Source organism: Saccoglossus kowalevskii, chromosome 16 (genome assembly GCF_978046115.1).
Source record: "Saccoglossus kowalevskii chromosome 16, keSacKowa6.1, whole genome shotgun sequence".
Lineage (NCBI taxonomy): Eukaryota > Metazoa > Hemichordata > Enteropneusta > Harrimaniidae > Saccoglossus > Saccoglossus kowalevskii.
The window spans coordinates 33872737-33884942 of NC_140656.1; the positions used below are offsets into that span (position 1 = coordinate 33872737).

A 12206-nucleotide genomic window follows, 5' to 3' on the forward strand; every position below is an offset into this window, starting at 1 on the left:
GACAGTGTGCGAAACATCAGTGTGCGATACATATCACAGTCTGACAGTGCGATATGTATCACAGTCTGACAGTGTGCGATACATATCACAGTCTGACAGTGTGCTATACGTATCACAGTCTGACAGTGTGTGGTACATATCACAGTCTGACAGTGTGTGGTACATATCACAGTCTGACAGTGTGTGGTACGTATCACAGTCTGACAGTGTGCGAAACATCAGTGTGCGATACATATCACAGTCTGACAGTGTGCGATACATATCACAGTCTGACAGTGTGCTATACGTATCACAGTCTGACAGTGTGCGATACGTATCACAGTCTGACAGTGTGTGGTACATATCACAGTCTGACAGTGTGTGGTACATATCACAGTCTGACAGTGTGTGGTACATATCACAGTCTGACAGTGTGTGGTACATATCACAGTCTGACAGTGTGTGGTACATATCACAGTCTGACAGTGTGCGAAACATCAGTGTGCGATACGTATCACAGTCTGACAGTGTGCGATACGTATCACAGTCTGACAGTGTGCGATACGTATCACAGTCTGACAGTGTGCGATACGTATCACAGTCTGACAGTGTGTGGTACATATCACAGTCTGACAGTGTGTGGTACATATCACAGTCTGACAGTGTGCGAAACATCAGTGTGCGATACATATCACAGTCTGACAGTGTGCGATACGTATCACAGTCTGACAGTGTGCGATACGTATCACAGTCTGACAGTGTGCGATACATATCACAGTCTGACAGTGTGCGATACGTATCACAGTCTGACAGTGTGCGATACATATCACAGTCTGACAGTGTGCGATACGTATCACAGTCTGACAGTGTGCGATACGTATCACAGTCTGACAGTGTGCGATACACATCACAGTCTGACAGTGTGCGATACGTATCACAGTCTGACAGTGTGCGATACGTATCACAGTCTGACAGTGTGCGATACGTATCACAGTCTGACAGTGTGCGATACGTATCACAGTCTGACAGTGTGCGATACATATCACAGTCTGACAGTGTGCGATACGTATCACAGTCTGACAGTGTGCGATACGTATCACAGTCTGACAGTGTGCGATACACATCACAGTCTGACAGTGTGCGATACGTATCACAGTCTGACAGTGGGCGATACGTATCACAGTCTGACAGTGGGCGATACGTATCACAGTCTGACAGTGTGCGATACATATCACAGTCTGACAGTGGGCGATACGTATCACAGTCTGACTGTGCGATACGTATCACAGTCTGACTGTGCGATACGTATCACAGTCTGACAGTGTGCGATACATATCACAGTCTGACAGTGTGTGGTAATGATTCAGTCGAGGTGCTTTCTCTGGAGTCGACGAAGACTTTCTCTTCAATTATTGAAAAAGTTGGCCAAAGAAGCAGTTCAAAGTCACCACAACAATTAGAGCCTCCAAAGATAAATTTATTTTAATTTCCGATGAAAGTTCTAGGGAAAATGCCTGCATTAAAGGGTCATTTCAATGTCAATTGTATGCAATGAATATTCATAAATGTGATAAACATGTAAATTAATGTATGTTCAGCCGTGTGCACTAACAACGCAAGCAATTGCTGAATACTTCAATTTTATTGTCGTTAGTGTGAGTTTACATACAGTGTTCAGTGCATTTAATTTAATTTACAATTAAATTTGTTTAGTGTTTGAAAGACACTGTCTTGACCTTCTTTTCATATTTGTGTCTATATCGTTATATTTTCAGATTGGGCCGTCCTACTGAATAGGAAGACTCTTTTGAGTCGTAGTCGTCAACTTCGGGATATGTGCAAGACGTGTAATTTTACTGTGAATACTGCAGACTACCCATGCATAATAAGTGCCTGCCTTGTGTCCATGGAACCAGATCCAACCATTAGAATGATGGCTGGTAAGTTTATCAATGCCATCATTTTATATATGCTTATGTTGTTTCTTTGCTTTGCTATTAAGTGTATGTAGATACATGATAGATTCTGTTGCCACCATGTTTTATTCAAGCATTGACCATTAGCTGGTAACATATCGAATACTGTGTAATACTCCTGACTGTTTCTGAAGATTTGAAATCTGACAATGCATTGAATATGTAAAAGTACAATCGATTTGAATTAATTTCACTGCACAAAATGTTTAATTAGTCGATTAGCACATTTTGAAAGGTAAAACCAGTACCGTCAAATCTGTATTAGAAGCCGCATCCCTAATAGAAGTCGCACCCATTCTTTTTGAATAATTGAGAATCTAAAATTCACCATTTCTCATATGTGTAGATGCTCTAATAGAAGCCGCATCCCCTTTGTTGCATTGTACCATTTTAATAGAAGCCGTGGTTTCTAATACAGATTTTATAGTAATGTTTTAACAGCTGTTATGATGATATTAAACAGATGAAATGTATTGTACCCATTCGCGCAATAAGTCTGTTTTGGCTTGCCTGTAATACAGTGATGGGAAAGTCATAGTATGGGCAAAATATATAGTGAGTAAAACAATTTATTTTGTTTTCAGATTCTGTATCAATGGATAGGACTGGAAGGAGTGCCTTTTCTCAGCAAAACCAAACCATGTTACATTCACCTGGTGATGCCACCTGTACACATATCCAGGTGTTCCCAACAAGCGCCACAACACAAGTAGCATCTTCAGGCTACACCACTGAGACGGTTGATCCGTTTGGTGGAGCCAACGACAGTGCAATGGTGGATGATCTTTTGTTTCCAGAGACTGATTTAAATGATGATGATCTTGATTTTTTTGATTTTGGACCGGAATCTCCTACACATATTGGGTCACCTGATCCATCCCAATTAAGTTGCACCGATGGTAGAGCTGGCTCACCAAGTGCAACACAAACTGGTTTACAGGTCAATGGTGATATATCCTCTAAGGTATGGTACAATTTCTTGCTACGGTAATACTTAAAGCCTGTAAATTTGAGCACGCCACACATATCCGAACTGTTTGCATAACCGAACAAAAAGCTTGTCCCCCTAACAGTCCGGATAATCGACGTTCTACTGTATTAAACTCAAATGACTAAACATGGTGATATACCTCTGAAATATTGTGAGAAAAAACAATAAAATAAAGAATGTTTTTTTCAACATCAAACTATCCTGTTCCATGGACAAACAATTTCATTGGATGGACAACATTTCTTCAGTTTCTCAAGAGGGCAGTGTTTCCTTGACTCGTGTATTTTTCATCTTTTTCACTTCTCAGAGTACATCTGGACAGTTGCTTGGTGCGGATTCAGAAGAGGCATTTATATTACAACAACCATTAGCATTGGGATTTTACACATCTACAACACCCACTGGTCCACTTCCCAGCTGGTTCTGGGTTTCATGTCCACAAGCTGAGACGTCCTGCCCCATCTTTCTCAAGGTAAACTCATTGAATAGTGTTAGTAAGTAGTGTTATTGGCCATTATGGTAGGTTCAATCTGCTGCGGTCTCTGAGCTTAAAGTTGTTTCTTTTTTTCTGTACTTGGAATTAAACATCAGCCTGCAATACTGGTCCATGTCTATAATCACTGAGCCTAAAGAATAGATTTCCAGGGTAGCATATACAACACAAATAAGTACTAACTGATTTTTCACTACACAGCTCCCTCTGTTGACGAATTGATTAAATCTGCAAAACGTGTCAATCAAATTTTTCAAACTTAAAATGCTTGATAGTCTTTGTGTTCTCATAACTGTCTATTTTGTTTTCAAAAAGCCTTTTCATTCTACTTTGATTTTTTTCTCTGAAAGCTAACATTTTAAGTTAAAAGTTATTCACATCCAGGGGCACACACAGCCGAAGGAGTAAAGCGACCAAGCTAGCGCACAAACAACATGGCACATCGACCTGGAACCGCCATATCGTTTCTGCACCGTTTTAGCGGTGTATCTATCACCATTAAAATATTTTTGGAGTAATTTCAGTGTATTTGGTGTCCAGACACATTGTCAGTTGGTGTTGCTGGGAAGTTTTCACGGAGAAAAAGAAATTTGAGAAAGATTACATGTTGTAATAGGGCACTAGCTGAGACTATCAGGGCGATGCGCCCCTGTTTCCTGGTTTAGAAAAACCCCTGCACGTAATACACAAAGGATTTTGTATGTTTGATGTATATAAGGGAATTCTTGAATTTAGATATGTGGTTACTTTTGTTGCAAACAGTAGTAGTAAACAAGTACCTTGTTTTTGTTTTGTAGACTGCCTTGCATGTCCACACTGCGTCAGTGCATCAATCAGATGACAACATAATGCAGCATCGTCACACTCATCAGTTGGATTCCAACCTCACAACGGACGTTCTTAGGTTAGTTGATTAATATTGTGAAGTAAAAAAAGGCATACCTAATTATTTGAATTCTATTTGTTATAATTATTATTTTTTTATGTTTCTCTACGTTTAGGTATGTATTAGAGAATTACAATGCTTTATCATGGCTAACTGTGGATCCATCCACCAAAGACAGACGTTCCTGTTTACCAATTCATTTTGTGGTACTCATGCAGCTTTACAATACATTATCAGCTTTACTCTAACTCAACAAGAGATGTTACCAATGTAATGAACTCAATAGTTTGTTGTTGCTGCCTGGGAATAATGATAAGATATCAACTCGTGACTTGTATGTGGTATTGTTGCCATAGAGACATCACAGCGATAGCTACGCTTCAAACTTATCTCGTATGAACTACATTGAGTCTATCGTGCAAGAGTCGCATCCTTTATAATGAATATCACTGTAGACCAATGAATTTTTATCTCAGTAGTCATGTGATGCAGAACATTAATTCGGCATTAACTCAAGCGGTTAATATTGCCGATTATTTTTGAACAAATATACATTACGTCACATCGTACGTCTCCGAACTGTTTATCAGAGATTTTGAGATACTCTTACAGCTGATGGCTGGCAGCGATATAGGTATTATTTGGCTTCCAGAAAACTTAAAATTGAATTGGTCGCCAAAAGCAAATGTTAAAAATGTACAGTATAAAAAGTAGAGGTGCGCCTTTCTGAGAAAGATGTGTCATCTACTTATGTATATATGTTTATAGAAGCAATGTAAAACATTTAAAATATACGAAAGTCTGTAACTTATTTTTATGGGGAATAGCAATGTATGGCAAATTGTATTATATTATGAAAAAAAATGCAACTTGAGAGAAGAAAAAAAACAGTGGTTTCTTAAAATCATACATCTGGTTATCATAAGTTCATGTGACTTTTGAATTGCAATGCAAACTTGTGAGTGTACCCGTTGTGTATATACATACAAGCACTAACTTTCCCGCTGGATTATCATTAGCTCAGTACTCTACAATCAAAGACAAAATTTACGTTCAATACATTGCCTGTCACAAGAAGGAATTCATGAAAATTAGTTTTAAAATAAATGATGAGTCATAAGTTGACTTTTTATTGTGTTCCTTGTCAAGAAATTCTATTTTATATGGTCATATAAAAATTCTCTGAATATTCTTAATTTACTATTCTGCTTTATAAAAATAATTTATCTGTCGGCTGTACAGGGGTACAGTGTTTTGCCTCCTTCCCCTCCCCCCTCCAGCACCTCACTTCCACTAGTACTTTGGTGTTGTTGTTTTTCTACAAGTGCATTTACTAATTGTGACTGAGTTGAGTTGGAAACCAAAGTATTATCTTACTGTTATAAATTATGAAGCAGTCGTTAAACTGCGCAAATTTCTTGGACAAGCAGCTTATGTATGTGAATTGCTGCTTCTCATCCCCCTTCCATCCTACAACATTGTGAACCAAATGCTTGGTGTATTTATGTAAATAGTTGCTATAGCAACTGTAAACAAAATACAAGGTGTACAGTATTACTGTTTTGTGTACATTTTCTTTTATTATTCTTGTTATGCGTATATTTCCCTTCGCAGTTTGTTGACAGCAGTGGGAATTGCTACCGTGTATAGATTATTATTTTTTAATTATTTCTGTTCCTTTAGTGGAAATTACAGAAAAGGGAGAGTCCAAGACGAAAAGCATATTATATTTGTTGGGTTCTATATATATATTTGTAAGTACAGGGAAGTAGCCTGGATGTTGTTTCAATCAATTTGTGACCAGAGACAATGATATTAATGACAGATAATTTATACTTTTTCACACACGATTTGTAGAATAAAAATAAGTTATTCCTGTTAAAATGTCTTCTGTATTTACTTCATATAAAGTATAGTGACTGTTCAAATTTATTAATTCAAAGTTTGAAACAAGGAGTTACAAGAAGTGTCCGTCCATTCATCTACTCATTCATCCATCCACAGTCATATTTCAGAACTCTTTGGACCCAATCCGTATATTCTTTTCATGTGCCTAGTATGTGGGACATATGCACTTGCAGCGATTTTGTAATTCAATTCAAGATGGCCGACTGGCAGCCATTTTGTTTTTTGAACATGTGGAATCTTGGAAATGCTTTGTCAGTTTTTGTTCAATTTAGTACTTTCATCATACATGCCAATGACAATTTATTTCACAATCAGATAAAAAATGGCCAACTGGCAGCCATCTTGCTTTTTGGCAATACTACTATATCTCAAAGACTTTATACTTATGGCGAATAAATCATACATGTTGATAATCATGTCATTTTGTTTCATAATCAGATCAAAGCCATCTTGTTGTTTTTTTCAAATTTGTTCGTTTGCGATCAGATCCAAAATGGCTGACTGGCAGCCATCTTGTTTTTTGAAAATGTATCTTGGACGTGCTTTTTTTCCCTTCAATCTAGATATGTTGTGAAACATGTCCATGGCATTTAGTTTTACAATCAGTTCAAAGATGGTCAAAGACAGGCAGCCATTGTTTTGGCCATACTACTATATCTTTAACTGTTTTTTTATTGATATTTAGCACATGTGTCATTAATGTTTATTTTGTAATTTTGACTGTCTTGTTTTAGGGATACATGTGCATGATGATTCGTTTTATAATCATATCCAAGATCAACTGTTAGTAATCTTCATTTTTGGTCATAACTACTATATCCATGATACCCATGTGCAGTCTCACATTCATCATTGCATGGCTATGTTTATTTGTAGGAATATCTTCTGAAAGATGTATTAAATGTTCATTGTCAAAAAATGCATAAATATAAAAAAAAATACATAGATCATTTAGTATAACATGAGTGAGTCTGGTTGCAAATGATTTCATGAATTACAAGATTTTCTCCTGAGATGCATATTAGATCGTAGAATAGATAACTATGAGTGTGAGTAAACTTTAACTGACACTTCAAAGTGTATATTGTCAAGCATACAATGTACTTGGTATATATTCATGTTAGACTTGATTGTCATTTGGTTTGACCATAACAACTAAGATGGCACGTGTACGATACAGCAGACACTGGATACAAATGCATATGAGAAATAGAAATATAAAATTTGTTTTGCAAATTTAAAAGTCATTTAATTAATCTGATTTTTGTTGATACAAGATTAGTCTTATTACATTTACTGTCCAAAAACTACAAACATTTGTTTGCTTATATTATGCATGAATACATTTTTTAAGTTACCGGTATTCCTTAGAAATATTTTTGTGACAGGCGACATTGAAGTCACTGCTGTCTCACCAACCCTTTTTAGTGCTAGTTCAAGTGTATGTGTGCCAAACAGTGTCCCAAAGCTAATACCTTGTAATTGAAAAGCAGGGCAGACTGTACTTGGTTATATACTGCTAAATTAATCCATGGAATATGTCCATGATTAATCTAACCACGAACATGTTAACCACTGTACCATATATTTTTGAGTCTGACAGATCGTATTCCAAGTACAAATGGTAGTCTATTCACCACATCCACTGTCCATATTGGAGTGCCTCCGGGCTCGCAATTGGGTCATTTTTAGCTCCGCTGTCGACTTTGTCGAGCGGAGCTTATCATATGAGTGATTGTCCGGCATCGTCGTTCGTGTCAATGTTTTACTTTTTCGACTTCTTCTTGAAAACTACAAGCCTGAATGCTTTGATACTTTGTGTATATGTACCTTGGGTAGACCTCTCTCAGATTTGTTCATTTCATGATGATATCTTCAATTCTCTAATTTTGGTGAATATTTTTGGTAAAAAGTGATATTTTCAACTTCTTGTTAAAAACCAAAAGTTCAATTGCTTTGATATTACATATATAGATACTACATGTAGACCTTTCTCAGATTTGTTCATTTTGTGATGATATCTTCAATTCTCTAATTTTGGTGAATATTTTTGTAATTTTTGGTAAAAAGTGATATTTTTGACTTCTTGTTAAAAACTGTAAGTCCGATTGCTTTGATACTATACATATTGTTCATTTTCTAATGATGTCTTCAGTTCTTTAATTGAAATGTGCATTGCTAACAGCGGAGCTATCTCAGCCAATAGGCTGCTTGTTTCTTCATAATGTTTGTGTATGACCTACCATCTCTTACTAAGTTTTGTAGTAAAGTAAGAGAACATTGATTTGTGTTACCGGTATATATCACATAGTGGTAATCAATTTAAAAGGTCTTTATTATTTACAAATCAGTGAATGGATAAATATAAATAGATTTAAATGTAGATAAATCAAAATCAATAATTTTCGATACACATCCGCCTTGAATTGTCAACTAAACATGTTAATGTCCAGACTAATGATTTCAACGTTTATGTTGTTTACAATTGGATTATACAGCTATGATTGTCAAATCTGTTTTGAGACGACTTGGAGCAATTTGGATAATTTGTTGACGTATTGTGAACGAATGGTTAATGTACATAGTGTACAGTGTGGCAGTGGTAATATTTCCACTTGTTTATTTGTTAGTTAGCGCCCTCAGTGGCATTTGTTGTAAAAGACACTGCCGAAATATATATTATCGTGTATGCCTGACAGATACCTAAATTCTAAAAATAGCACACGCCTGGGTTATACCTCATGGAGCTGCAACTCATAGACCATTTTGTACTAGTTACACTCTCCTTGTCGCACTCCCATGTTAGGGATTGGTCAGTTACTTTGGTGGGGGGGGGGGGCAGAAGCATTAACAGTTTTGGCTCTGACATGATTACAAAATATTTATATGTGCATTGAAAAAATCATGGTTTGCCATAATTTTGACATAATTTTTAGTGTTTGCATCTAATAGTCTCTAGGAGGGGAGGGGGAGCGTAAACCCCAAAAAACGACTACAGAAAAGGCTGCAGGAAGTAGGGAAATCTATGCTGGTAAAGATAGTAAATAAAAGCAAAGCTGTGGAGTACTCACTTGTTAAACGCCCTTATAAGATAGGAAAAAAAGGATTTGAATCTAGGCGGTTTGAACTCTTTGAAAACTAATTTGGATTTAAAATATCTTTCATATCTTATAGACCAGGAATGTTTTACACCCAAAGCACAGTCTGTGCTTATGAAAACAAAGGAAACTTTGATTTTTGCTTAAATTTGTGTTGGATTTTGGTATTTAACAAAGCAAAATATGCATATTTAAAAGTTAAAAAACAAAACAACAAAAAAACTATTTATTTTTTCATTATTTATTTTAATTTATATATCAGCATTTTCACAAATTTAACTTTTTTAACTGAACAAAAACTGTCACTGCTTTTTGTACTAATTGCTGTGTTGTCTTTCCGTCTCCTGTTATAATTGGATAAATTCAGTAAATATCTTATACAATGGTGACTTCATAATCTGATATCAGCAGCACATGGACTTGGGATGTGTTTAAAACTTAACTGTATAATTGGGTTTCTAGCCGCATTGCATAATCTGTTAGTTATTTGGCAACTTCAACCCCAAAATATTTAGCCTATAACATTTGTTGCATCAACAAATTTATAGGCAATATGGGTAATAGTTATTATTAAAAACACATTTGTACGTTTTTAACATTCTTATCTTTTGTTCTAAAGTATTTTTTTTTAAATAAATGCATAAGCGCGTGTGTGAATTCTGGAAAACATGGTGACCCCGTATTCATGATATCAAAAACAGGGTGACCCCCCTATTCGCAAAATCAAAAACAGGGTAACCCCCCTACTGATCCACCACCCCCTTAGGCCGAAGTAACTGACCAATCCCTTAAAGGGCGGTGGTCGTCGCGCCGCGTCCTGTTCGATATGGACCCCATAGCGACATACACAATGCGTGTAAAATACATTGTTTATTTACATGAAATTCAAACACGTGCTGCGTGACAACCACCGCGCTTTAACATTATTAGTATTCCTGACAATATTTGAATTTTCTTTTAAAGTTGAAGCGGTAGGGTCGTCCCCTGCGCATGTGCGGGAATTGAGTCCCAAGCGACGATAACAACACACGCTAAAAATGCAAAGGCTCATGGGCAGACGCTTGCTTGTAATAAAATGACACGCTATGGCCATCTGACGCATGCGCAGGTGACGACTCCCCCGCTTTAAACTGCACCAAAATATTTCTCCCGCCATGTAACAAGACAATCAAAAACAAATTGTTTCACTACCGGCTGGTGTTGGTTGTTAAAAATGTAAAAATATGGTAAGCGAAACTCAACAGATCCGATTAGGAATCCTTGTCGTAAATAGATTTCGTATCTGATTTATTGAGCAAAATTCTGCTGACTTTCAAAAATTTTTTGACCAAATTTTGCTCAACACTTATCCAACCTCTGCTTATTAGGAATAATGTCACCTCGTCCCACTGTAACATATATCATGTCAACTCTACCAATAACTTATCTGTTTGAACAAACACCATCATATCATCATGTTTACCACGTGTTATCGACAAATCATCGACGAGTGGTGGACTGAACTGTGCTAGATTTTTAAACGTTTGGAATTTTGTGTATTTCCTTGAGCACGTAAATTGCGGAAACAACACATGTAACCTTCACCCTGAGAGTGTTCCCTTTCTGCCTCTAGACGACAGGTCACAAATGAAAAGTGCATAACGTATGTCGACACTATAATGCTATCATAATACTAAATTTTCGTCGAATCTCATCATGCCGTTTTCCTCCATGGCGTGTTTCGTTTCCATGAAATTCCGTCCATGTTTTCTAATTTGATGCTATTATATTACAGCAGAGACCAGTGATTGAATTACGCTGTAAAGTGATGCATTTCACGCACCACGTTGTATGGGACCCACACCGAACACGACGACTGTGGCGCTGTCTAGTATTAAAAACATGTGATGTGATCCTTTCACGACGAATTAAAATAAACAGAGGCATATATCACAATGATTCATAACATGATAAGCTGGGTGATGTTGATTGTTGTAGGAAGGGTGGTTCGGAGAATATTCCTACCTAACAATTCCAAGTTTACGACCAAAATATTTGTGGTACGAATTACAAATATCTAATGGCTTTATTATAGGTGGGTACCCACAGGAAATGTACTGGAATTCCCGTCTTAATAACTTCATTCCAATATGACGTCACATGAGGTATATTTTTCGGGATAAATTTTCCAGGTCTCAACAAATATTTGAAATTGAGTGATGACCAGACATCACATCAGTGACCACGGCTAGACTTTATTTTCCAATTTTGGGAATGAAAACGCCATAGTTCGAAGAATGTCGCAACTAATACATACGTGTAATAGACAGATCCACAGTAATCCAATTCGCGCTGCATCTTGGGATACACCGTACATAATAATATATCATCACCCCCTACAGTGGTCTCAGGAATGTGGCTCGTGTTTCAGTATAATGTGGGAGGGGCGATAAGTCATATTAAAAAAGCAATATACGAAAGGGAAAAATATCCCCCACCAAGAGCAAATCAATATAACACGGTTAATGTTTTGAATTTATATTAGGGTTGTGCTAGGACAGTTTTCAACTGACCAATCAGCGTTCTAGAATGTCTCTGAATGCCGATGTCATAAAATATGCTCTCAAATCTAGGTTCTGACACAGACCTTAGAAAACAAAACGCTTGGACAAATTATTTTGAATTTTAGACACTGGTCCTCGTCACCTACGTAATCTCAGGAGTGCACTAACCAAAAAGTTCTGACATAAGTTGTTTGAAACCGGCAGTAGAGAAACGTTGTATAATGATGACAATACAAAATTAAAAGTCATATGATACTGAAAAAATAACATGGAAAAATATCTTTAAAATTTATTGAGAAAAAAAATCTACAAGTTTGTAATGATGTCTAAAC

At 36.7% G+C, this 12206-nt stretch overlaps 1 protein-coding gene across 1 annotated transcript in view; it reads left to right on the forward strand.

Annotated features, from left to right (window-relative positions):
• The window catches only part of LOC100378573 (mediator of RNA polymerase II transcription subunit 13-like), a 73594-nt gene extending 67385 nt beyond the window's left edge, over positions 1-6209 (forward strand). Inside the window, exons 29-33 of the mRNA XM_085491004.1 lie at positions 1755-1919; positions 2540-2919; positions 3254-3418; positions 4237-4343; positions 4441-6209. Of these exons, the coding sequence (XP_085347130.1) occupies positions 1755-1919; positions 2540-2919; positions 3254-3418; positions 4237-4343; positions 4441-4573 (950 nt within the window). The 3' untranslated portion in view covers positions 4574-6209. The remainder of the gene's footprint in view (positions 1-1754; positions 1920-2539; positions 2920-3253; positions 3419-4236; positions 4344-4440) is intronic.
• Positions 6210-12206: the final 5997 nt, after the last annotated feature.